General features: G+C 38.2%; 2 protein-coding genes and 1 long non-coding RNA gene across 10 annotated transcripts in view; all 3 read right to left on the reverse strand.

Moving 5' to 3' along the window:
* The window catches only part of hectd1 (HECT domain containing 1), a 37,675-nt gene extending 24,700 nt beyond the window's left edge, over positions 1-12,975 (reverse strand). For 7 of the 8 annotated variants that reach the window (XM_073869706.1, XM_073869702.1, XM_073869704.1 and 4 more), the window contains exons 1-13: positions 12,723-12,975; positions 8,923-9,188; positions 6,987-7,221; positions 6,090-6,317; positions 5,427-5,708; positions 3,997-4,267; positions 3,834-3,910; positions 3,392-3,490; positions 3,191-3,305; positions 2,713-2,887; positions 2,461-2,599; positions 2,195-2,365; positions 622-844 (exon numbers count right to left, since the gene is read on the reverse strand). In XM_073869706.1, coding sequence (XP_073725807.1) covers positions 622-844; positions 2,195-2,365; positions 2,461-2,599; positions 2,713-2,887; positions 3,191-3,305; positions 3,392-3,490; positions 3,834-3,910; positions 3,997-4,267; positions 5,427-5,708; positions 6,090-6,317; positions 6,987-7,221; positions 8,923-9,062 — 2,155 coding nt within the window. In that variant the 5' untranslated portion in view covers positions 9,063-9,188; positions 12,723-12,975. Of the gene's footprint in view, positions 1-621; positions 845-2,194; positions 2,366-2,460; positions 2,600-2,712; positions 2,888-3,190; positions 3,306-3,391; positions 3,491-3,833; positions 3,911-3,996; positions 4,268-5,426; positions 5,709-6,089; positions 6,318-6,986; positions 7,222-8,922; positions 9,189-12,625 lie in introns of all 8 variants that reach the window. The other variant, XM_073869699.1, reaches the window with a different exon arrangement.
* Positions 12,976-16,164: 3,189 nt separating this feature from the next.
* Positions 16,165-27,482, reverse strand: part of heatr5a (HEAT repeat containing 5a) — a 40,850-nt gene continuing 29,532 nt past the window's right edge. The window contains exons 26-36 of the mRNA XM_073869170.1: positions 27,201-27,269; positions 26,482-26,661; positions 26,016-26,235; positions 25,676-25,915; positions 24,053-24,180; positions 23,268-23,415; positions 22,877-23,149; positions 22,412-22,636; positions 22,155-22,306; positions 16,578-16,788; positions 16,165-16,463 (exon numbers count right to left, since the gene is read on the reverse strand). Coding sequence (XP_073725271.1) covers positions 16,165-16,463; positions 16,578-16,788; positions 22,155-22,306; positions 22,412-22,636; positions 22,877-23,149; positions 23,268-23,415; positions 24,053-24,180; positions 25,676-25,915; positions 26,016-26,235; positions 26,482-26,661; positions 27,201-27,269 — 2,145 coding nt within the window. The remainder of the gene's footprint in view (positions 16,464-16,577; positions 16,789-22,154; positions 22,307-22,411; positions 22,637-22,876; positions 23,150-23,267; positions 23,416-24,052; positions 24,181-25,675; positions 25,916-26,015; positions 26,236-26,481; positions 26,662-27,200; positions 27,270-27,482) is intronic.
* Positions 18,289-19,769, reverse strand: LOC141365366 (uncharacterized). The gene is made up of 2 exons (XR_012370593.1): positions 19,496-19,769; positions 18,289-19,032 (listed from the first exon to the last, which is right to left on the reverse strand). It is a non-coding gene; the product is annotated as an uncharacterized lncRNA (long non-coding RNA).

The following is a 27,482-nucleotide window of genomic DNA, read 5'->3' on the forward strand; positions in this document are numbered from 1 at the left end:
AGCTAACCAAAGAATTAAAGGCCAACCCTAAAGATTTAAGTAGTGCACTCTCTGCAAGTCGACATAACTAAAAAAAACTAAATATACAACGTCCTAAATGCAGAAGACATAAGTTTCACTTTTCCTTTAGCTTAAATGATAGATGCAGAGTTTAGATTAATCCAGGACAAGGCCTTAAATTATATTAAAGTACATTTATGTAGTTTTTACAAAAAAACAATACTGGTGTGCATTAAGGCAGCTAAAACTTGCAATTTAGTCTGGGACTAAGATAAGCCCTGTCCCCTTAGTGATAAAATGTATAGCTTAAAATGCACAACAAGTCACTTTGGGTTAAAGTGTCTGCCAAATGGATAAACATAATATATGCTGAAAGTTGTAATGTAGACCTACAGTGACAATTAAGCACAGTTTAAGCAGTGTCAAGACCATAATTAAATGCTTAACAGGGAACCGAGAAGGTGTGGTTGAATGGTTTGTGGTTGACCAAAAAGCTAGTTATTTTTATTTAGTGCCTCAAAACAGTACAATAGCATGTCAACGGGGCTTAAACATGCAAAGTGTGAGAACAACCCAAAAAGATAACTGGATTTCAGATCCATCTGTTTGGAGGAAACGTACCAGAGCTATCAGATCCACCCTCAGGGCTTCCACTGGAGTACATGGTGGCCAGTTTACCATCCAAGATAAAGCGAAACCAACCATTGCTGCCATTGGAGAGCTCCAAAGCAGCTGCATCACTCCAGATATAAAGACAGTCCCTGCCTCTAATGATGGACCAGTCTCTCCAATGGTAGGGCTTTCCTTGCTGGATCTCTTTGGCATCCTCTTGTGGTTCATCATCCTGAGAAATGGACATGGATTAACAAAATCATACCAAAATAATTCATTTGGTGTAAATCCTGTAATTCAGTCGGCAATGCAAACTTTTCAGACACACACAAAAAACATTAAAGGAATAGTCTACTCATTTTCAATATTAAAATATGTTATTACCTTAACTAAGAATTGTTGATATATCCCTCTATCATCTGTGTGCGTGCACGTAAGCGCTGGAGCGCGCTGCGACGCTTCGATAGCATTTAGCTTAGGCCCATTCATTCAATGGTACCATTTAGAGATAAAGTTAGAAGTGACCAAACACATCAACGTTTTTCCTATTTAAGACGAGTAGTTATACGAGCAAGTTTGGTGGTACAAAATAAAACGTAGCGCTTTTCTGGGCGGATTTAGAGGAGGAACTATATTGTATGGCGTAATAGCACTTTTGGGAGTACTTCGACTCGCCTGAAAAGTCCGCTCCCCTTCTCCCTCTCATAATGGGAGAGAGGGAGGGTGTTACTGCGCCGAGTCGAAGTACTCTCAAAAGTGCTATTACGCCATAAAATGTAGCTCCTCTGTGCTCTGTCTGAGGAACTACTTTGTTTGGCGGAAGAGTAATATTTCTACTAATATAATTACAACTTATTTGTGTTTTATTTTGTGAAACCCTGCTATGCATATGATGTAACCGTTTTATAAACGCAATAAACCCCGCAAAGCAGTGGGGTTACAGTGCATTTTATAACAGATAAGGGGGTTTACAACGCCCCTTAGCTGTTATAAAATGCACTGGTAACCCACTGCTTCTTGGGGTTTATTGCTTTATTAAAATATCATTTTATTTCTAATTTCTAAATGTTCATTTTAATGCGTTTTTGTAATATTTGTCTTGACATGTGCTGACAACAGCTCTTTATAATCTTTGACAAATGATGTAAAAATGTATGTAAAAAATGTTACACTAAACTAGACGATTACATTATTTCACATTTTTTTATGAACATATTTATATTTTCATTTTTCAAAAATACTAGTTACTCCAATTGACAAAGACCGGTTACACCACATTGACATTTTGCAATTACCCCCAAAATATTTTTTCAAAATGAAATAAAACCAGAAATTTTAACCCTTTCACATTAAATTGAACCATACGGACACAAAATAATTTACGTCACGTCATTGACCCACCTAACTAAAAACAATACTAGTGTGCATAGAGACAAAAAAAATTGGCACTGATATATGTTAAGTAATGTCAAGGCAAGTTGTTTTCAAATTAGCAGCTCAAAGATGTATTTTACTCTGGGTCTAGGGTAAGCCCCATCCAAAAAAAACTGCCCCTTAGACATTTAAAGTGAGCAAGTCTGACCTTCTCAGGCTTGGCCTCCTCTTCGTTTTCATCATCTGACGTGGGTCCTGCCAGAGTGGAAACCTTATTAATGACACCCAGCCTGGCCAGCTGGTCTAAAAACACGTCACCTCCCTTATCCACCAGATCCCTAATGATCTGTAGTGCCAGCAGGTGACCGTCATCATCATCCTGTGAAAGCCAAGTAGAGGTCATTGAGAATTAACCACCAACCAACGAATATGAAAATCTATCTGCCATGTGGACTGCGAGAAAAAAAATCTGACCTCCTGATCCAGAACGGTTGCAGTGATCTCCACAAGCACAGTGGGCAAGTTGTGTCCAGCATCAGAGTCACACACCTCCTTTAAGAGAACTTCAGAACTGTAGTGCACCATCTTCCTTATCAGAGCTAAACTAGCTTTCCTGTGAAAGAAGGATGATACATCAAGACATGGTTAACTAAAAAGCAATAACATACACAAGGTTAGTGTAACATTATTACTTTAAGTTCGATTTAAAATGATTCAACCTCTTACCTTATTGAAGGCAGCATGGTTTGCTGAAAGGTCTGTGCAAATACTGGAAGCAGCCTTTTCAGGTAGATAGGCGCCATCTCAGGGTCACCTTTTGGCTCACTGCCCTCCTCCTCTTCTTTATTTACATCCTTCTTTTTCTTCTCATCCCCCTTGTTGACAGGGCACATCCAGTCTCCTAAACCACACACCATAGCAAGCACATTAAAATCTTTCAATTACCCAAATCCAAAATGAAAGTAATGGCGAGTGAATGCATTAAAGCTGAAATTTGTCGCCAGACGGAATTGAAAATCTAAAGAAATCCATTGAAGCCCACAACCACATACTGTGCAGACACATTTTAGGGAAAATCAATCTACAAATAGCAAATTAACTTAGGGTAGCACCTTAACACGCCAAAACAAACAACTTTCTGAAATAAAACTTTGAGCGATACAGATCATTAACTATAATAACAGGAAAAAGCTGATAGACCCACCAGGAGACTGAAGAATTGCTACGACCTCGCTGTGACCCCTCTCTCTAGCTTTGTCCAATGGAGTTTTCCCATCTTCATCCCTCAGGTCAGGGTTAGCCCCATGGCGCAATAAAGTCTAGTTTAAAATCCATTATTATTAATATTCAAAATGCAATAAAAGCTTCATTTAAATCACAAAGACGTTCGCATCAAATGCCTTACCTTGGCTACTTGTGGTCTGCCAAAACAGGCAGCATAGTGCAGTGAGGATGACCTCTGACCTCTGTTGACATCAGCACCTCTCTCGCAGAGAAACTCCACCTTAACCAGACCAGAAGCAGTGTAAGATTTCACATCCCCAAGAGAATACTACTGATCTGTTGTGCTGACCGAGTCCCTCTCACTTACACAAGCCCTCCACAGACCAAGAGGGTCAAGAAAACGAGGTCGTATTAATTTTCATTATGCATGGCATTCAAAACACCGCTGCTGGTAGAAAGTCAGTCAGCATTACAATCTAATGGGTCTCTTATTGCACAATGTTTTGTCCTACTTTAAAAGTCATCTGTTTGCTCACGCTGTTGCTCCATTATCAATGAGTCACCCTGTCTAAAGGGGACATAATAAACAACCGCACAATGCCAGACGTTACAAAATATCTCACCATCTCTTGTGTTCCAAACGCAGAGGCCCAGTTTAAGAGTGTCTGACCTACATCATCCATGAAATTCACTTCAAATGCTTAGAAAAAAGAAAAAGAATGGATGTGTCATCAAAACAACATTCATCGAAGTAACATTAAATTCAAAACTTTTTAAAAAGCTTACCACCGGTGTCAATGGCATCAATGAGAGCGTCCGTGTCTTTGCTGCGTATACAGTCGATAAGCTGTCGGTGAGAACGTTCTCCGGAACTATCGAGACGCCGCAGACCTGGGATACGGCCGGTGGAACCCGCAGTCGATTTGGGCAAAGCCTTGCGGCCCTCGAATAGCAGCACCAGAAGCAAGTCCACCAGCCGCATGGTGTCCAGCACGCAGCGCTCGTCCCCCTGCAGGGCGCTCTCCATAGAGTCGGGTAGCTCGGAGCGCAGAAGATCCTAAGGACAAGAGATGACGCAGGCGTAAATCTTTAATCACATATGAAACCCATGTAGGTACAATGTTTTGGTCTTAAGGTACTTAAAGGTAATCGAATTTCGGTTTCAATTTAGTAAAAACTTATTTATCAGAAAAAACGCAGCAAGTATTTATCATATACCTGACACTGGACCACAAATCACACGGGTATATTTGTACCAGTGTCTGGGTCATAATTATCGATTTTTCTTTTTTACCAAAATCATTAGGTTATGTAAAGATTGTAAAATCATTGTAGACCAAAACTTTATTTTTAACTTTATTTGGTGGATGCAGTTACTTAAATTATTATAACAGCCTCTACTAGTCTACCTATGGGGTGAAGAAGATGATTATGTATTGTTCCTGATTTTCATTAGTATAAATTATTTCATTTGCACAAGACATCTCTGTTGACCACCTACTAAAAAGCGATTAATTATTTTAATAATTTGTAGTAAGCTTTTCTTTAAAAAAATCCAGATAATTTACTCCCCACCATGTCATCCAAAATGTTGATGTCTCTCTTTGTTCAGTCAAGAAGAAATTATGTTTTTTGAAGAAAACATTGCAGGGTTTTTCTCATTTTAATTGACTTTAATGAACACCAACACATAACAGTTTTAATGTAGCTTAAAATTGCAGTTTCAACGGACTCTAAACGATCCCAAACGAGGCATAAGGGTCTTATCAAGCGAAATGATCGTCATTTTTGACAAGAAAAATAAAAAATATGCACTTTTAAACCACAACTAGTCTATCTTCGATCCTATGACGTGCCAGCACGACCTCATGCAATACGTCATCACGTCAAGAGGTCACGGATGTGAAACTACGCCCCAGTGTTTACAAGTGTGGAGAAAGAGGACCGTTCCGACATTGTTGTATGTCGAATGATACTAATTACTGTCTTTGTGTCAGTTTATTGTTTAAAATGGTCCACAAATGTGCATTTCATATATGTAACACGTGACCTATCCACGGTATTACACAATTACGTGTGGCCGCACTCGCGCGTCACAGGACCGGAGGAAGATGAGAAGTTGTGTTTTTTTTTTAATCGTCACCATGTGGTAAAGTTCTTAGAAATACTGAAGAAACCCACAGTACTTGCGACATCATACTCCGAATATATCTTACATGTGTAACAAGCGGTGAGCCTCTGCAAAGTGTGGACAAAAGACTGACGATGGTGGACACTTGGTTGCTCAGTTTGGAGTCGGCGGCAGATGGAGCAGCTCCACTGGAGGTTCTGCCAGGTTTGCAGGTGGAGGAGGGTCCAGATGCCGTTCCTCCTGCTGCTGCCATACGGGACAGCAGCTCTTCTGTAAGCCCGTGCTTAGCTAGCGGTGCTGGGTCAACTCCACGGCGCGTAAACCTGTCCGCCAGTGAAGCAAAGCAGCGCAGCGCTCCGTCAGACACCTGTGGATCACATCAGGGCAATATTTATTATTTAATGATGCAAGATTTGTAAATATTTTATCATACAAAACAAATAGCACTTAAAGGGATAGTTCAACCAAAAATAAAAATTCTGTTATCATTTAATCTACCTCATGTTGTTATAAACAGATGAGGGGCACCATTCACGTCCATAGTATTAGTTTTTCCCCACCATGGAAGTCAATGGTGCTCCTGATCTGCTTTGTAACAAACATTCTTCAAAATATCTTCCTTGTGTTTAGCAATACAAAAAGTGACAGAATTTCCATTTTTTTATCATTTGCATGACTTTTATGGAGCTTTGTGTCCTTTTTGGTTATAGTAACATTTATTATGTGGTAAATCTTGCTCATGTAGTACCTGATGGTCTTCATGTTTGAGTAAACTAGAGAGGGACTCCACGCATGTCTCGAGGGAAGAGTCCTGCGGCTCCATCTTACTACACAGACGAGAAACTACTGCCATGGCGGAGTGCAAAGTGTCTTTGTGCACCAGATGACCACTGTCCCTTATGAAGCTCAGCACACAGTTTAGTCCCCCGGCTTCAAATACCGCTCCAGACTCCCGAGTACAGATCAGCTCCAGAACCTGATGACAACAAATTCATGATTTAAAAACAACAGCACTAGTTTGTACTTTAGTTTTTTCACTGAGCATTTTTTGTAACTGGAACCAAAGATTTAATAATGTTCAAATAAACAATTGTAACATGAAGAGACATAAACATCACAGCTTTAAAGGAAAACACCACAGTTTTTCAATATTTTACTATGTTCTTACCTCAACTTAGATGATTTAATACCTATCTTTTTTCAATGCGTGGACTTTTAATCTTTGTAGAGCGCTTCTTGAATGTGTTAGCATTTAGCCTAGCCCCATTCATTCCTATGGCTCCAAACAAACCTTTAATTTTGTGCCACCATACTTACTCGTGTAACTACTCATGTAACAGTCTTTAAATAGGGAAAACATGGAAGTGTTTGGTGTCTTCTAAATTCATCCCTGTTTGGAGCCATAGGAATGAATGGGGCTAGGCTAAAAGCTAACTCATTCACAATGTGCTGTACATAGATTAAAAGTGCACGCATTGAAAAAAAATAGGTATGTATTAATTCGTCTAAGCTGAGGTAAGAACATAATAAAATGTTGAAAAACGGTGCTGTTTTCCTTTAAATGGCAAATTAGTCCATAAAACAATCCTAGACGCACTTGTAATTAGGATAAACTGAGTTCAGCAATCAATATGGAGTTGCTTACCTTAACACACTGTTCAGCCAGATCTCTGCTGGTCCTGTTGTTGAGCTCCACAACCACCAGTCGGTTACACAGGGCCTTGATGGCTCCATCTACTCCCACAATCCTGCGGGTACATTCGGCAGACACATCCAAATAGTAGGTGATGGCCCTGGCTGTCACTTCCAGCACATTATCTGGTGCACTCTCATCCAGAAAGATCTTACAAAGAGCTGGAAGAAATGTCCGCGGAGGACACCTGGGGTAGACGGACAGCAGAAACAAGTTTTATGAATAATTGTATAGTACTGGAGAAAACGGACACAAGGGGTGCACAATATGAAAGATAACATGATGCTAATATGCAATCCAACAAAGCTACAACATGAAGGATAATTTGACGGTAATATGAAACACGATCTATTCTTAAAAAAAGCTAAAAACATTGACTAAATAAACTTCAGTGAAAAAGTTTCCATTTAATTTCTTTGGCAATGTTAGTTATGTATTGTCGATCATTGATGTTGACTATTGAAGGGTTACCACAGACATAAAATTAATGTTTGAAAGGTCAATGAAGAACTCAACTGAATTAAAAAAACATCCAATCTTATAAATGGCAATCAATTAAGCCTACTATTTGAAATAAACAATTAAAATCAAACTTTGATGTTCCTACTCTCAATAAGTTTATAAAACTTCAGCATGGATTTCACAAACAAGGTCACATTTCTTAAAGGGATAGTTCAGCCAAAAATAATATTAAACCTAGATTTACGCACCCCCTAGCTGTCCGAGATGCATATGTCCATCATTTTTCAGACAAACACATTTTCAGTTTTTTTTAGAAAATGTTTTAGATTTTTCAGTTAATCAAGTGTAAAGTTACGGGGTCCACATTCTTCAAGTCCAAAAAATGTGCATCCATCCTTCACGAAATAAATCCAAATGGCTCCACGCTGATAAACAAAGGCCTTCTGAGGGTGACCCGTGCGGTGTTGTTGTAGAAATATCCGAATTTAAAAATGTATATATGAAAATAACTAGCTTCCAATAACGCCGCCATTTTAGTCGAGTCCACATTTAAAGCAACACCAAAGAGGTTTTTTTACCTTAAAATAACGCTTCCAAAACAGTTTCAGTCGTTCATCCACTTTAAACAGGGTGAACAGCACTTTCACATTCGCTTTGCAGCCCTCTATCGGCCAAAACCGCACTAAAGAAGTTTCCAACCGTCGGGTAGCGGTCCTGTAGTCCGAGTGAATACTACAAAAACTTGCTTTACGGCAGACCTACAATCCAATCAGAGCCAGCTATGCCTCAGTATTTATGACAGTGGGTAATGGACAATTACGCTTCTAACCTGTAGGGGGAGCAAAGAGCCAAAACTCTTTGGTGTTGCTTTAAGATGAGAGCGTACGCAGTTTACGGAGGTTTCTTGGCTCCTGCTCTGTGCCCCCGCCCCTCCGAATTTGTCATACGGCACTACACTGATATTCTGTCCTGAATACAGACGAGTCTAAGATGGCGGCGATACTGGAAGCTGGTTTTTTAGTTTATAAAGTTTTAAATGCGGACATTTCTGCAACAAAACGGCACGGATTACCCTCAGAAGGCCTTCGTTTATCATCATGGAGCCTTTTGGATTTATTTTGTGAAGGATGGATGCACATTTTTTGGAATTCAAGGACATGAACCCCGTAATTTTACATTTGATTAATTGAAAGATTAAAAACATTTTCTAAAATAACTAAAAATGAGTTGGTGAAAAACGATGGACATATGCATCTCGGACAGCTTGGGGTGAGTTAATCATGAGTTTAATATCATTTTTGGCCAAACTATCCCTTTAAAAATGCAATTTATCCTACCAGCACACATCACAATAACATAATACAAACACTTCTTTTGCTTCTTTTCAACACATCAGAACTAGCTACAGATCTGGGTTTTCACTTACGTTTCGAAGCAGCGGTCGACGTTGTCCGACATGAGCAAAAGCATGCATAGCTGCTCCAGGGCGATGAGCTGCATATCGCGCTCATCACCCTGTCCCATCTGCAGCCACTCCAGCAATGTGTCCGGATCCACGTCCGCCATCACGCCTGGCTTCCCTTTCCACCCAACACCCGGTCACAGGCCCAACTGGGGACACATCCGCCAGTAGCAGGAGAGAAATAAACGGGGGCAGTCACTGATCCTCTTGTTGTGTCATTAAGTCTTCACCTTTATCAAAAATGAAATAAAATCTGGGATATGACAAGAGTTAACGGCGCGCAAAATCCTCTGTGATGTTGCCTGAGGCATTAACCAATGCTTTCTTCTATTTGTTTGATGTGTCTTTGGCTTTGAACGGCCAACAAACTTGAGTAATTTAATAAAACTCTCTGAGTAATTAGAGAATGGGTGGAGCGGATTAAGATTTAGGCATTGTAATTGGAGTAAAACAGACAATAAACGTGATGAACGGCTGTCTGTAATTGGAGAACTGAAAGAAATTGCTGTTATTAGCTGATTAGTAAGCTTGGCCAACAGCGGTTTGCATGATGAATAGCTCATCTATTACTCACACAGTAGAGGCCAAACAGCGCGGCTGTTTACTGAAACATACAAGGTAACGCATGCTGACAAAACAAGTACAGTTTCCCTGTTTTGAAAAAGCAAGGCAGGAGAAACCGAGCCAAACTTGAGCATAAACCAGAGTTGTTTGAAATTGCAAACGTCTGTCCTTTATTATACTCTGGGTAGCTTTACAAAGGCTTCAGATCCACCATCTTCTTAGAGACTAACTGGGACATCCACTTAACAACAGATTAAGTGACTAACTTGATTCAGGAAGAATGTCCTGTTAACTTGACATTGAAAGCAGCTGTTTGACTCGAATCAACATAATTTGCCAAAAGAAGAAGTTGGAAAAAATGTACAAAACACACAAACCTTAAAGGAAACATCAAAATTAAAATTAGCCCATATTTTACTCACCCTCAAGTCAACCTAGGTGTATTACTTTCCTCTTTCAACCAAACACAATCAGAGTTATATTCTTTCTTTCTTTCTTTTTCTTTTTTAACGCCATACCAGCTTCTAAGGCACTATTCATGGCGAGAATAAAGTATAATTAAATTAAAGGAAGATTAAAAAGATGTTTCAAATTTATTTCCTCTAGAAATCTTGAAAACCATATTTGGGCGCACTTGATTAAAAACATTTTCAAAAGTATCAACAGAGTAAAAACGGTTTCAGAGTTATATTAAAAAATTTGTTATGTTTATAACGGCACTGGATAGTGCCCCATTTTTAAAGCAGCAAAATGACCATCCTTTAAAAACTAGCCTGACTAGTGATAGGCCAATATATTGCAGATGCCAATATATAAACCGATATTTTTTTCCCCCCAGTATCAGTCGTTAAATCTTTTCAATTGGCCAGTAAACTTCTCTATTAATTAAATTCATTGTTTGGCTTTACATTGAGTGACTTTCATTACGAAAACGGACACACAGTAAAATGACCAATAATTAGTCTTTTTAACACACAACACCACACTAGTTCAACACACTTATCCAAACAGTAACGCGAGATGCCAGATCCACATTAATAATAAATTTAAATATGTTTTCATAAATGTTATGCATAACAACGTTTATTTAGTTCACTAATTTTCTGTTTGTCACATTTACTGTAATAACATTTGTGTTATATCAACCAATCGGCCATACAGCTTTCTTAATATCGGGCATAAAAAAAAAACTCATATCGGTCGACCACTAAGCCTGACCTCAACGATTTCGTGTACACGTGTACGGCCGTAGCTTATAAAGTAAAAAAAAAAGTTTTCTTACAAAAAACACTTCACCCCAGAAGACATTTAATAATTGTATGGATTCTTTTTTTTTTAGGATGGTTGAGCCTTTTGGAGCTTTAAAAATGGGGCACTATCCAATGCCAGTATAGACGGTTTCATCGGATGCACGCGCGCTGACGCGATACACGTCTGGATCCGAACCTTACTTCCGGTTTTGTTTTTTAATGGTCTGACTAGTTGCTAAACTGATCTCTGAACAAATGCCTCATCGAAAATAACAAATGTTTTGGTTTCCTAGGTAATCTATGTGTTCTTTTGTGCTTGTTATATAAATAAACTACGTTTAAAGGACTTTGTTGTTATTTATTCTTAGCGGAGTTCACCGGAAGTTACGTGCAGACCACGACAGCCGCTTGTTTATGTTGTTACTGCTGAAACAGTCTATAAAGCTGAAAAGAGCCAGGATATTATTTATTATAACTTTGTGTTTGGATGAAAGATGAAAGTCAAATACAATAGGATTGGCTTGAGAACGATTGCAATATGGGCTAAATTTTCATTTTTGGGTGAACTATTCCTTTTACAAAAATTTTCTTGTAAACATATACAAGTCATCTGACTGTGACTAGAAAGTTATTTTGAAAAGCTCACTCACAAAATGAAATATTTGTAATATATTACAGCTGAGTTGATCTTTGTTTAAAAAAATATTATTTTAACTCTTACACAGCACTATTTTAAACCGAATAATACATTCAGTATACTAAACTCTGAACTTCAGACTTGTACGTTCAAAACAAGTTCTGATGCCATAGCCGTGGGTTAAACCATTTTAAGCAAATACTCCAGAAGAAAGAAAAAACAGGTGGTTTACTAATGTAATATTAGCACTTTTAAACTTAACCAGATCTGTTTTTGGACTTTTTATAGGAGCTTGGAGTAAATAAGGAAGTATATTTAAGTATTTCAAGTATAAATTGTGTCTGATGTCGGGCTTACAGCATGGAGATCAACTTTACCATGTGATCCACAAGTCATCTAATAAAAACTTATAGACATCTTGTTTTAAATGCTGATATGACTGGCGTTTTCAAGATATTTGATCTGATCTGCTAGGTCAGCTGACTAATGTCTAATTTCATGAAGTTTAGAAACAACTCAATTGCAACCGATGTCAACATGATACCGGTCTGACAACCCCCCCAAAAACTGATCACAGAAGGTCTGTATATTAACATTACATAATGTTAACACGGGTCAGCACAGAACGTCTGATATATAATATTATATCGCGTGTTTCGTAATGTAACGTTACGTCCATCTAACATGTTCGTGAGATCCGATCAGGTGAACAAACACGATGTCCCAAAAATGTCTGATAATTTACATATAATGTTATGAACCTTCAAAAGGGCGATTTAACGTCAAGTTGGTGAATGTTAAAAAAGCTGTAATTTTTTACCGTTCAATCCTCTTGTTCTCATGGCCTCCTTTTCTTAAGTTCAGATAGCTTATGTATGCTTTCTCGTCATGACAAGGCTCCTATATAGTTTAATTTTTCACCATTTGTTTAAAAGTCTAAATTTTGACAATATGTTTCCACAGAAACTAAGTAAACAGCCATTAAAAATATCGCCTGTAATAGGCCTAGGTTTTCACAGTATTTCGTTAGCTTGGTTTAGCTAAACTGCGTCCTGCTATAACACTTCCAAGATATCTAATAAACTCAACCACTTAATACTCAATGTATTTTGAACATAAATATGTTTTCCATCCACACATACGACAAGTTTTAAATACAATTTAAGGTAGAAAACAACAAACAAACAAAGTAACAAGAACGCGGCCTTGTGTTTACCAGTAAAGCCGGGGGCTAAGTTGAGTGAGAGGCCGAGGCCTGAGCTCGTCTGTCGGGCAGAGGTATAAACCTTCCGTCGGGTGACACAAACACTCACCGTTTATCGCCAAACGACGAAACGAGATGAAAAACACACAAAGGTGAAGAAAATTCGGATCTGGAGAAAGTTGTGTCAGACGGTACGACTTGAATATCTCTTCATTCCCTGCGTCTGTTGTTTGTAAGATAGAGGTCAAAGTAAACGGGAAGGCGATGGGTGAGATATATTGAGTGAAATGGAGAGAGCCGACGAGAGATCGACTCGAGGCTCCGCATATCACGAGGCTCCGCAGCAGGGCTCAGAAATGTAACCGCGCGACAGGGGGCGCTGAAGAACCTCGTTATTTACATTCAACGAGTCAGCCAAACATTAAATTATTTAAATAAATTGCAAATGTATTATTTTTTTATTTTTAGAATGTAATGTTAATAATGTAACGCTTCTTATTATTGTGGAATTGCATAAAAATACATAAAATGCAAAAAAATACTAGTGTAGTGACAGCAAGTAACACTCTTTAACGTTCATCATCTTTGTACAGCGCTTTGTGAATGTGTTAACATTAAGCCTTGCCTCGTTCATTCCTATGGCTCCAAACAAACTTAAACAAAGTTAAACATACTAGTAAAAACATGGACGTGTTTGGTGGTTTCAAAATGTATCCCTGTTTGGAGCCATAGGAATGAATGGGGCTAGGCTAAATGCTAACACATTCATGAGGAGCTGTACAAAGATTAAAAATGCATGCATTGAAAAAAGATAGGTGTGTATTAATTAGTCTAAGTTGAGGTAAGAACATAGTAAAATATTGAAAAACAGTGGTGTTTTCCTTTAAAATGATAGTTCACCGAAAAATGAATAATCTTTCATCATTTACTCACCTTCAAATTGTTCCAAACCTGTATAAATTATTCTGCATTATTCTGCTAAACACAAAGGAAGATATTTTCTGAAAAATGCTTGTAACTAGATCTGGGTCACCTTTTACTCCCATATAAGGTGGCCATTCGTGCCAGTTCCGCCGGACACGTCCCGAACATGTTTTCAGGTTCGTTCTCCGGAAGTCGCGTTGCTCGACCGCATACGTCATCACATTTCAGTTAAAATAGATTAGAAAATTAAGATTTATTTCTTTTAAGACATACAGTCATTGTAGTTTCATTCTTACCTTAATATGTAACGGTTGCTTTTTTGAAATTAAACCCGAAATATTAAACCTTGATGACGTGTGCGGTCGACCAGCGCAGCTTCCGGGGAGCGGACCCGAAGGCATGTTCGGGATGTGTCCGGCGGGGCTGGCACGAATGGCCACCCTACTCCCATAGTATATTTTTTTTTACAATGAAAGTCAATGGTGCCCCTGATCTGATTTGTTACAAACATTCTTCAAAATATCTTCGTGTTCAGCAGAACAAATTAATTTATACAGGTTTGGAACAACTGGAGGGTTAGTAAATGATGACAGAATTTTCATTTTTCAGTGAACTATCCCTTTAACACATAAGCCCCGATTTTCCTGTACACGTTATAGTTCTGTGGGGGTAAAATGACCCCAGAAATTTAAAAAGTGTTTACAAAAATATTTACATTTTTAATGATACAAATAATATATCTTTTTTGTTTGTTTAATTCCCATTTATACATTAATGCTTTGTTTTGGGAGATATAAAGTACTTTTGTATCTGTTTACCACTTAATTCCTCAACTACACCATTAGCTTGCCTGTAAAATATCAAATTTCTATAAAAAAAATTCACATAAATTATGATCTAAATTTAATTTAAATTGTTTTTAGATATTGATCTAGATGTTATGTGTTGAATTCGACCATTTGGTGTTTAGAAAAAAACATAAAAGAATTACAGTTTAGGAAATCAATCGTTTTGACCAGCAGATGCCCATAAAGACCCATTCATTTTACTGGATGTGGCCAACTGCTCAACATCACTACTTTAGTGATACATTTTGTGAATTTATGTTTATATAAACATATAAATTAGAATTATATAAACATTAGAAAGGACATTAAAAATAAATATTATTTCAAATAGTAGAATTTTTTGAATAGAATTTTTCTAGAATAGTTTTTGATGCATTTTGAAATGTCCGTTTTTACAAAATACGAAAGAAATTTGACTGAATGTAGGTGTGTGTGTGTGTCTTTATGTGTGTGTGAGTCTGTGTTTCTGTGTTAAAATTTTCAAATTTATTCTAGATACATACATTTTTTTTTGACAAAAAAAATTGCATTTCCCAATCATTTTCAATTAGGGTCATTTTTACCCCAAGGAACTATTTTTTTTTTAACAATCAAGCCCAGTTTTTATATGAATCTTGACAGATAATCTGGAAAAGTCACAAAATCTTATTCCACTGAGATAAAAGGACCCATGTTTTTTAACTAACGAAAAGTGGCTTGGGGTAAGACTGGCCCCAAGGGTCTTATTAGGGTTAAATAACAACTGCACTACATTACACACATTTCCAGTTATCCTAATAAGAATTGAAAAGCTATATCCAAAATTGGGACATGCTATGCTCACCGTTAATGTTTTAAATAAACTTCAACATTTGACGCAAAACTAGATTTTATTATTTCAGTAGAATCAGAAAATAAACATTATGCCCTAAATTTAAATCTGTACAAGTTACAACATACAAAATATGTGGTACAGTTACAAAAGCTCGTAAAAATTAATCACTGAATCCATCAGAAGGCAGCACCAATATGTAAGTATTAAAAACATTGTACTAATATTTGTAAGTCTACCATTTGCATTGTAAATTAGTTTGTAGTGCTGTTAAAAATAGTGCTGTAAATATTGTAATGCTTGTTGAATATTTGTTTTGTAACTATTGGGAACATCCATTTCACTTCAATCACCAGTAGTGCAACTTAAATGAGGTCTTATATTTCCATGCATGACAGCAGTACATGTAGACACTCTTGAATGCATACTGTACTGCATTGACTTCATGTAGTATAATAAGAGATGTAAGTACCTTTTAGAAATGCACTTACATGACCATAAATACATACAGTAAGCATAACTACACGTCTTCGAAATACTGAAAATTAAAAATAAGCTAAAAAACTGTTAGGTCATCATACGCCAGTTTATAAGAACCCAGTGATTCATTGATCTTGAATAAAGTTTAGTTGCAAGCTCCAGCATATCCGCAAGAAATGATTTGTTTGCATTTGCTTATACAGACAAAATGTCATCTCACAAAAATGCATGCTATGAATAACAGGCTAACCATTAAAAACTAAAGTAAAAAAAATGCTCTCCCATGGTTCAGCTGTTCTCCCAATGTCACAGAATTAAAATGCATTTTCTCCGATCGTCCTCACAGAGGTTAATACAGTTTAAAGGCAACACTACATTTAATAAAAGACAGAAATTATTAACTGATTAAACAATAAAACCAACACGACGTTAAAATATTGACGTCGCCAAAGTTCAAATCATGCATTGCATGTCTAAAAATGCTGAATTCAGAGGAAATTGATCTTTAGTTGAATGCTAGGCGTGTTTTTGATGACTCGAGGGGCTGGTGTCTTAGTGTTGATGCTCTCCTGGTTCCCCTTGACGGCCGCCTCCAGCCTCGCTTTCATGTGCGGAGAGGAGGCCATCAGCGCTTTGAAGACATCCGAGTGCTGGGGGCCGATGCGCATGAGGTCTTTCAAAGCAGACTCGTGCAGTGCGCGAGATGATGCGGGGGCCGAGGCCAAAGCGTTCTCATCTAGCAGCAGAGAGATGAGGAGGGGCAGCAGCACAGCCACCAGTTGAGGAGCTGCTCGGATTAAAAAAACATGGTAATGCCGTATCCCTTTTGAATTTTTCAGCTTGGGCTTTCAGTAACAATAGATGTCATTGTTTTGATTGGTTAACAGTGCCAGTGACTTACGGTGAGTTTCATCAGCGGCAAACACGAGTGCTTCCAGGGCTCGGATTTCATCTTGCACTGCCTGTAGTTCTGCTGGGCTTTGAGGACGACTCTTTTCAACTTCCTCCAGCTGTGACACCAGATGGCCACCCAGAGCCAGAATAAACGGCCTGGAAATGGTCGCTGGGCCTTGAAATAAAGATGCTAGCAACTGATAACTCCTGCTCAGCACCTAATGAAGAAATCATATATAAGATAGAAAAGTTGTTAAAAATATGTGACTCTGGGGGCGTATTACAGAAACTTTGGTCTTAACTTAAAGGTGCAGTGTGTAACTTTTAGAAGGATCTAAAGACAGAATATAGCAATATAATATACATAACTATATTATAAGTGGTGTATAAAGACCTTACATAATGAACTGTTATGTGTTTATTAACTTAGAATGAGCCATTTTTATCAACATACACTGCGGGTCCCCTTACATGGAAGTCGCCATTTTGTGCCGCCGTGTTTCTACAGTAGGCCTAAATGGACAAAATGCTGTACAGAGCGCGTTTTATCACTACTACACAACAACATGTTTGTCCTTTGGCGGCCACTGTAGCTTCTCTATGCGTTTCGGTGAATGGTGGACTGAGCCGTTGGTTGCAATTCACAATCTCACTGCTAGATGCCGCTAAAATCTACACACTGCACCTTTAAGATATGATGTGTTAAACTAGGATTTTTCGCAAATTCATATTACAGAAGCAAATTTTAAGTTGATTTAGGATTCTCATCTTATCTCACCAAATCTCTAGTTAGGAAATCTTAAATAGTTTAATCACATTCGGCTATCAACTCTTACACTCTAAAAACAAACGGTGCTATATAGCACCAAAAATGGTTCTTTGCTTGTAATCATAGAATAACCATTTTTAGTGCCATATAGCACCGGTGAAGCACCAGTGAAGCACCTGTGTAGAACCATATAGTGCTTTGTAGAACCATATGTGGTGCTATAGTGGTGCTATTCACCTTATTCCGCCACGCCCCTTTTTAATTCTTCGCTCTTCCGCATTTTGTCAACCGCCTTCCGCTGCTAATATGGCACAGTGCATTCGGTGGTTAGTTTGGTGGTTAGAAGATTGTTTGTAGTTCACTATAACTTTAGCGAAATGACAAATATCGCTACTGCTGTAAATGTTTTAAATTAGGAGGACGGTTAAAACTTCATATGACGCTCGGATAGTCTTATATTGTCCCATCAATCGTCTCGTGGTTAGACGATATGAAGCGGCCGCGGCAAGTAACCTATGGGACATATTACCTCGTCCTGTCAGGAGTTGATGGAGCAGCTTTGAAAATTATTAAAAGTATGTATATTTACACAGTGATTTCGTCTTTTTTAAAGCAAATGTGCACCTTAGCCAGTCCAATAACTATTTCGTTTTTATGTGGTAATGTATGATAGAATTCATTTGCAAACTTGTCAACACTTATTCCTTCAAATCAGGAGACTTAAATCCTTTTAAGTGGAATCTACAAAGCTCACATATGGTTTAAGAAATTCCTTACAGATACTATCTGATCACATTGTAAAGGTTTATATAACTGTATGACAGGTAACATCTGATCACATTGTAAAGGTTTAATAAATGCACAACAGCTCACATTGTAAAGGTTTAATATAACTGCATGGGAGGTAACATCTGATCACATTGTAAAGGTTTAATAAATGCACAACAGCTCACATTGTAAATGTTTAATATCACTGCATGACATCTGATCACATATGAAGGTTTAATGTAACTTTACAACAGGTAAAATCAGGTCACACTGTAAAGGTTTATAAAGATAACTAGACTAAGAAACAGCTAACTTTTCAGCAAGACCACCCTGCAATAAATTAAGACACAGCTTTATCGGAGTCATCAGGAGCTGATCCCAAGTGTTTATCTGGAAGCTGTTGGTGTATGTACTGGTAAAGTGCTTGGTGACTGTGTAATGGATGCAATATCAACCCTCTGTAAAGCTGACAAAGATGGTTGTTTCTCAGCAGAGATATGTACATTTGTGCCAGCTCAACACATTGAAGCAGTTTCTCGGACAGGGTTTACAGGACTAGGCCTTAATTATATTAGGACATTTTAGTTTTTACAAACAATCCTTACAAAAAAACAAGACTGGTGCGCATCTTGTGACAAAACAATGGCACTCATATATGTTGAGGTATGTCAGTAAAAGGTGTTTTTAAATTATTGTAGCTCAAATATGCATTTTAGCCTGGGACCAGGATAAGCCCTGTCTGAGAAACCGCACCATTGTTTTCCCATATCAGATGTAGGTTGCTTCAGGTTGAGTTGTGATTTTAAAGTGTAGTTGTGGTCAGAGACGGATGGATCCTCCCATTGTGTTTCTGCATCACAGTTTAGGAACATGTTGATTGTATCATCCTCACAGTTGTCCTCTGCTTCACTACACATCAATGCATCTGTGAAAACAATATAACCATAAACAGTTTTATGTTAGTATTTTAAATAAACTTGCATCATGAGAATTAATATATAAATGGCACCCATACTTAAACAGAACAGTGTGTAAGAGAGAGATGCATTAAAAAGAGACAGTAACATTATACACACAGCCTTTAACTTCAGTGTTAAATAATACGTTGTTTAATAGGTCATTATCAATATCTGAATGAGAAATGAACTGACATTCTAGCATCTGAAATCTCAGTAACTTGTAGGAATCACGTGGGCTACTGTAAGAATGCAATGTACTATAATATCTCGTTGTACTATCGTAAATATATAAATATTGGTGGACAATTAAAACCATTCAAAATAGTTGCATTAACAAACTAACGTTACTGATCTTAATTGTATTTGTAGAACGGACTTCACAAATCTAACTTTAGACAAACGAGCACATAGTTAGCTAAGATAGCTTACCTGAAACTGGACACCTTTTCAACACCCGGCGTGGTTTAAAGTTACCGGAACATCGTAGTCGAACCATTGCTTGGGATAAGGGTGTTCCTCAGTCGGCTTCCCGTCCGTTAAAATTGGTAAGAAACAAACATAAAGGCGCTTGAATGAACTTTTTAAGCTTAACGCGTCGCCTTCAGTCACTGCCTCAGCTGCTCTTCTTCTATGCGGCCGGAAGTACGTTGACAAACTGAGCGCAATGGCGCCGCCCTTGTTGTCGTGAAAAATAAGGTGAATATGGCCCCTATATGGTTCTACACATGTTGATGTCTTTCTTTGTTCAGTCGAGAAGAAATTTTTAAGAAAATGAACTAATCCTTTATATTTAAACATTAAGCAAATGTGACTTAAAAATGAGAAAACTATTCTTCTTAAGTGCTAGGATACTACTGTACATTTCAACATTTCATAGAGACATGAGAAGAAATACTGAGTCAAGTGTGTACTGTATGATCCTATCAAGTGTTCACGGATAAAATAACTTGTTTTTTAATAATGAGGGATGACAGAGATTGGAAGATCGTTCCACTTGTGAGAAACATTGTGATAATGTGAATAATGGGAGTGATGTAGTGAAGGTAAAAAATATCCAAAAACAAACATTGCACTTGGTTAAACAACGTGATGTCATTCTCTAGCAGGTCTATCATAATGTAATTGTTTTAGCTAGCTTTCATTTCACTTTTAATTTAGGACACCTGTGGGTTTACCCTCAAGTTAAGACTGTTTTTAGGATGTTTTGTAAAGTTAGGATGCTTCTGAAATACCACTTCCTATCTGCAGTTAAGATAAGATAATGTATACAGGAACGTTATTTTGTAATAGATTTTGTCTTAAATGAGGTCCTAACTGAAATTACCATGGTTACCAAACAGTTAAGATAAGATTTTAAAAATTAAGATTTTTCTGTAATACGCCCCCTGGACCACAAAAACAATTTGCACGGGTATATCTGTAGCAACAGCCAACAATACATTGTATGTGTCAAAATGATAGATTTGTTTATGTCAAAACTCATTAGGATAAGATCATGTTTCATGATGATATTTTGTAAATGTATCAAAACTTAATTTGGATTCAGGTGCTAAGGACTTAATTTGGATAACTTTAAAAGCCAATTTTCTCAATATTTAAATTTTTTGCACCCTCTGATTCCAGATTTTATAATAGTTGTATCTCGCCAAATGTCGTCCTATTCTAACAAACCATACATCAATGGAAAGCTTATTTATTCAACTTAACTTTCAAGAAATGTACCCTTATGACTGGTTTTGTGGTGCAGTGTCACATATGGGTGATTACCGCGAAATTAGACTTATGAGGTGTCATGAAACATTTTGATAAAAAAGTAAATGCTAAGTAAGAGTATCAAAATAAGCAGCATATAGTTAAAACATCTCTTCATGTACTATTTTGCAAATGATTTTTAAATGACATCATACAAACCAATTTTGTTGTTTTTTCCACATTTAAGGGGACATTTTCATTACCGCAACATGTCCATGACTGGATTTGGGTTCTTTGACATGGAAAATTTATAATTAAAAAATCTAAAAAATAAAAAGCTTCAGTGCATGTTATACTATAAACATTTACAGTAAAGAAACATATGGTATTTGGTGATCATTGGTAAATGTAGAAACAATAATAAGGAATATAAATGTGTCCAAGACCAATGTTCTCATCCTCCGCATCATTTTCAATCATTGTTTAATCCATCAAGGAACTAACATTTCCAAAAAAAAAAATAGTTGGAAGGGACATAATTGACTGTGACACTCAAGATGGCTACCAGGTAAGCAGTTCTTATTTTCTCTCATGTTGTTACAAACCTGTATACATTTAATTTCTATGATGAACACGAAGGAAGATATTTTGAGGAACGTTTGCAAACAAACCGATAATGTGCCCAATTCACTTCCATAGTAGGAAAAAAAGAGTGCTATGGAAGTGAATAGGGCTCATGAATGGTTTGGTTGCAAACATTCCTCAAAATATTTTCCTTTGTGTTCAACAAAACAAAGAAATGTATACAGGTTTGTAACAACAGGAAGGTGAGTAAATGATGAGAGAATTTTTATTTTTGGGTGAACTTTCCCTTGAACTCATTCCCCACCAGCCATTTTATGAAAAGTTGCCCGCCAGCATTTTTTTGTGATTTTCAAAAAAGTTTCACAAAATTCGCCTTCCAGAAAAACTTTCTTCTAAAAAATATAAACATACAAATATATCAAATAAAAGAAAAGACCCTCTGCTATCAAACAAACAACAAACAAAACGGGGGGAAAAAAAACGTTTCATCCAATCTATATTTTTAATATATTTCTTAAATATGGGTGTTTTTCTTTTTTTATCAAAAAGCTGAAATAATTGCATTTTTGTGAAATAATTTTGTTAGAGATCCGATTCAGAACGATTATCAAAACATACACAGAGTTTAAAACGAGTAAATAACGTTTTTGACTCAGTTTTTCATAATTTGCCATCTAGTGGATAATCACAGTATTGCAGATTAACAAAAAATTCATTAGGAACACTGCTTTTATGCAAATATAACTCTCAATGGCGGTAAAAGAGTTCATTACATTTTAAATGACTCTCGAAATGTTCCTCTTTCACTTACCACAGGGTCCTTAGACTCCAGACTGGCTCTAAAAGTCTGGATGCAGCGAGTCTGCAGTGGCTCCACAGCTGTAACCTCTGCACCGGTGTACAGCAGAAAGATAGTGAGGGCTGTCAACATGGTAACCTCATCCACTCCAGGCTCATTTTTATCTGTGCAAGACAGAAATCCAAAGAAAAGTACGTAAAGAATGTTCCTTAAATTATTTAACGCATTTGCGAATGAGAATAATTTGGGTGTATAACTGCGAGCATTACCTTCATTCCAAAACTCCAAGAGTGTATGGAGCGCACTGCATAGCAGATCGGTCCAAGCCCCACGACTCTTCTCGGCTTTGCTCATGGGAGAGGTGAGAACAGTGCGTAAGGCCTGCAGGACGCCCGGCACCAGCTGTCCGCTCTCGGCTCCAACAGAAACCTTTATCACCTCTCTCAATACTCCAAGCAGCAGATAAAGCACTGTGGGAAGCACTGACACACTGCCTGCAAAGGGGTACAATATGTTTCATGTTTTGGATCATGAAGGCTTTTGGAGTTAGCAGAATGAATAGGTTTCAAACAGATTTCCCAAACGCTACTAACAAACACGACCCACTTGGGTGTCACCATCATTTTGTCTTTGTGATCTTTCAAAATTGAGAATCCCAAATTGAACAGACTGCCTAAAAAGGAGACTTTAAAGTTTTTTCATAATATACAAAGTAACTTTTTTGACTGCCTTACCCTCTGGTGAACAAATGGATGGCAGTTCTGAAAGGATAGCCAGAGCAGATGTGACGAGTATACAGTCTGTGTTGCTGAGGGAACAGGTCAGTCCTCCTCGCCCCGTGGGGCTGCCGGCCAGCTTGGGACTGAGCTGTGGAAGTTTCCGGACCAGCGTGCACAAACACACCTCCAGAGCTCCAAAAACAAGAGACTTCCCTGGTACCAAACCACCAGTGTCCCGTCCCTCTCCGAACTCAGGGACGGTTTCCTTCTCTGCCGCACCATCATCCACTGACCAAATACAGCACATAAGAACATTGAATTCAAACAGACAGGAGTCAAAATAATCTAAACACCAAGCTGAAGGATTCAGTGATGGAACTGGACTTTTTTGTTAGCCGAGACTCACCCTCAGCGCTGTGACGTCTCTCTTTGACGTGTTCTTGGGCGGCGCATACGATTTGGCGCACCAGTTCCAACACAGCCAGGTGAATGCTGGGAGATTCCCGAGTGACAATAAGCCTGTGCAGTACGCTGAGCAGCTCAACACTCAAAGCCTACAGAGGGAACAAAGAAGTACTAAATCAGAGATGAACTACACTGAAAAAAAGACTAATACTAATAACTAATATAGAGAGAAAACAACTGCATTTGTTTACTTGGTTACTATATTTTAAAGGAAAAAAACACAGTTTTCAATATTTTACTTTGTTCTTACCTTAACTTAGACAAATTAATACATACCTATCTTTTTTTCAATGCGTCCACTTAATCTTTGTACAGCACGTCGTGAATGTGTTAGCATTTAGCCTAGCCCCATTTATTCCTTAGGATCCAAATAGGGATGTCAGGATTTTTATATCCTTAAAAAAATTGTGTTTTATTTTGTGCCACCATACTTACTCATTTAACTACTCATGTAACAGTCTTTAAATAGGAAAAATCCTGGAAGTATTTGGTGGCTTCTAAATTCATCCCTGTTTGGATCCTAAGGAATTAATGGGGCTAGGCTAAACGCTAACACATTCACGACACGCTGTACAAAGATTAAGTGCACGCACTGAACAAAGATAGGTATGTATTAATTCATCTCAGTTGAGGTAAGAACATAGTAAAACACCGAAAAACAGTGCTGTTTTCCTTTAAGGTCATCATAGCAATTAAGTCTGAATACATGAATAATGAATACTATACCTGATCATTGCCCACTTTTGAACGGGGCCAAGGCACTTCTAATAAAGCCTGTAGAGCCTGAAGACACGAGATGATGTTTTCCATTTGGTCTCCGGAGCGAGGCGAACACAAAAACTCCACACTGATTCCTAAAGGAAAGACGTGGAACATTAAACATCATTGCACTAAAAACAAAGATGCCTCCTAATATAGGTTTCAGGTGCTAAATGGTGGTCTAAATGAGAATCGTTAAACGTTTTGTGCATTTTATGATCCTCAAAATTATACCTCATAACCAGTCTATCAGAGCAGAATTCAGTGGCTGTAACACTTTAAATCGTAAGTTTTAAATTGTATTACTGACCCCCTGTAAGTTATTACAGAGCAAGAAAAAAATAAATGTTTCACTGGAAAAGGAGAATGACGTGCTATTGCAGCCCAAGTCCTGTTGGGAAATGAAATCTGCATCTCCATGAAGTTGGTCAGCAGCAGGAAGCCTGAACTGATCTAAAACTTCCACGGCTGCGTTGACCTTGGACCTCAGAAAACACAGTGAACCAACACCAGCAGATAACATCACTGACTGTGGAACCTTTGCACTGGACCTCAAGCAACGTGGATTGTGTGCCTCTCCTCTCTTCCTCCAGACTCTGGGACCCTGATTTCCAAACGAAATGCAAAATTTACTTTCATCAAAGAACATAACTTTGGACCACTCAGCAGCAGTCCAGAAGCGAGACGCTTCTGACGCTGTCTGTTGTTCAAGAGTGGCTTGACACAAGGAATGCGACAGCTGAAACCCATGTCTTGCATACGTCTGTGCATACTGGTTCTTGAAGCACTGACTCCAGCTGCAGTCCACTCGTTGTGAATCTCCCCCAAATGAGTTTTGATTCATAATCCTCTCCAGGGTGCAGTTATCCCTATTGCTTGTACACTTTTTTCTACCACATCTTTTCCTTCCCTTCGCCTCTCTATTAATGTGCTTGGAGAGCTCTGTGAACAGCCAGCCTCTTTTGCAATGACCTTTTGTGTCTTGCCCTCCTTGTGCAAGGTGTCAATGGTGTCTTTTGGACAATTGTCAAGTCAGCAGTCTTCCTCATGATTGTGTAGCCTACAGAACTACACTGAGAGACCATTTAAAGGCCTTTGCAGGTGTTTTGAGTTAATTAGCTGATCACAGTGTGGCACCAGGTGTGTTCAATATTGTACCTTTTCACAATATTCTATTTTTGTGAGATACTGAATTTGGGATTTTCCTTAGTTGTCAGTAATATATCAGTCTGTGTGTAATGAATGAATATAATATACAAGTTTCACTTTTTGAATGGAATTAGTGAAATAAATAAACTTTTTGATGATATTCAAATTATATGACCAGCACATGTAGTAAGTATCTGATCATGTGGGCATCTTTGACATGAATAAACACATAATATAAATAAAAAAACAAGTTTGAGTAGCCGTATGTGGCAGTTTCTGATATTACTGCTTGTCTTCAGATTGCAAATATGTGGTGGTACGCTGCAAAAGGTCAAGGTTACAGAACAGTAAATAAAGCAAATCTAGCAATGGTTTTTCAGTGCACATTGAAATACATCCCCTTAACGACCTAAATACATCACATTTTTTACAGATTCACACCCAGAATGAGGTAGAGCCGATCTGTATTGACATCCTCTGGAGATTTGACACTGCTCAGTGAGGTGGACTGGCCCATGGAGGTGGGGGTGACCGGTCGGGAGAAGTTTGCGGGCCCCTCATCCAACATGATGAATCCGGTGCTGTTGAGCCATAGAGCAGTAGCGTGGAGAATGGTAGCCCAAGCGCTACAGTAATGTGGACGGGCCTGTTCGACCGTCTCCGCTGTATAAAATGCTCCACCTGACAAACAATCATGCATGTTAGCGTATCCTCAAATAGAACGAATAACAGAGAAATGATTTTACAGTCATGGTCTGGTAATATGATTATGATGACTGACCTGTTGAAGGGAGTTGACTGGAGTATTGTGGGGGCAGAGTGAGCAGGGCGAGGTCCTGCAAAGCAGCCAGCCACAGGCGGCTTAAGGTTGCCAGATCTGTTTGGACCAGTTTAAGCAGACCAGCTCCTGTTGAACCAGCAGTCCCGACATCTTCACTTTCCTGCGGACAGCTCCCTGGGCTCTCCTTCATCCTGGAGCTCTGAACAGCTGTAATGTACACCTATGAGAAGGGAGAGCAAAATCTCATCCATGTTTTACTAATCAAAATACATGCAAATGTATATACGATTTTGCATCATCAGGCAAAAATTTTTTCAAAGCAAATAGTGGGCAAGTCAATGGAGGGGTAAATTTTTATCTCATTCCACAAGCCATTTCACTCTGATATAAGTCACAGTAGAGACAAAAACACGATCACAACTTCTGTTCATGCTGACTTTAGTAGTTTATTGGTGGTATTCAGTACCTCTGCCCAGGCTTTGAGCACAGCCAGTGTCTCCATGGTGAAGGTGCTTTCATTGTAGAGTTGACTGGGAACGTCTTTGCCAGCTTGAACCTTGGTGAGAGAAGAGGCCAGAAGCTGATGCACCCTTCTCAGGTCACGTAGGTCACTGATGACCCCGCTGGCAATCCAAGCACTGCAAACCTGAATGACAACCGAGACATTTCAGAAAGTAGGTCACACAAACACATGAATTCAAATGATTCAAAAACAGGCATGACAGTGCGAGGGATTGTTTTGGGACCTTGCGGTGCTTCTAAATAAATGTATTTGGTAAAACAATAATGAAAGACTTGAATTAAAGGAACAGTATGTAGGATTGTGGCCAAAACGGATATTGCAATCACAAAACTTGAGGCTAAAACTGGTACTGCAATCACACAACTGGTGGTCAATACACAACATGACAACATAAACATCAGTTGAGGGCTGCAACTCCACTTTTTAAATGATAATATCCTGGCCAGATCACAGTTGTGAGTGATATAAGTAATTGAAATGAAAATGATTTCTTAATGTCTAGTGACATATCAGGGCCATTTTAGGATTAATTAATATAAATTTCTTATATACTGTTCCTTTAATACTAAAAAACTGTTTTTTTGCTATTTGAATCAACAAGTGTGCAAGTCCAAACAGATGCAGTATTTAAAAATGTGAATTTTTAAGTTGTTACTTGGCACCTGGCAGGCTTTAGCAGTGACATCTGGAGGGGCATCCACATGGAAAGCAGGTCTAAGCGCAGCTCCAACCTAAATGTTTCAAAAAATAACAACATCACAAATGTTTTGAAACATTATCTCGGCAATTTGCATTTGTCCAATCATTTGTACAGCATTTACATCCTACAACGAAGCAAGCCTAACTGTGCGTTCACACCAGACGCGGTAGAGGCGGCAAAAGATGGACGCTTGAACATTTTGAGTTTACTCGCTTCATTCACGCGTAAAATTCTAGTCATTCGA

Source organism: Misgurnus anguillicaudatus, chromosome 7, assembly GCF_027580225.2.
Source record: "Misgurnus anguillicaudatus chromosome 7, ASM2758022v2, whole genome shotgun sequence".
In the NCBI taxonomy this organism is placed as follows: Eukaryota; Metazoa; Chordata; class Actinopteri; order Cypriniformes; family Cobitidae; genus Misgurnus; species Misgurnus anguillicaudatus.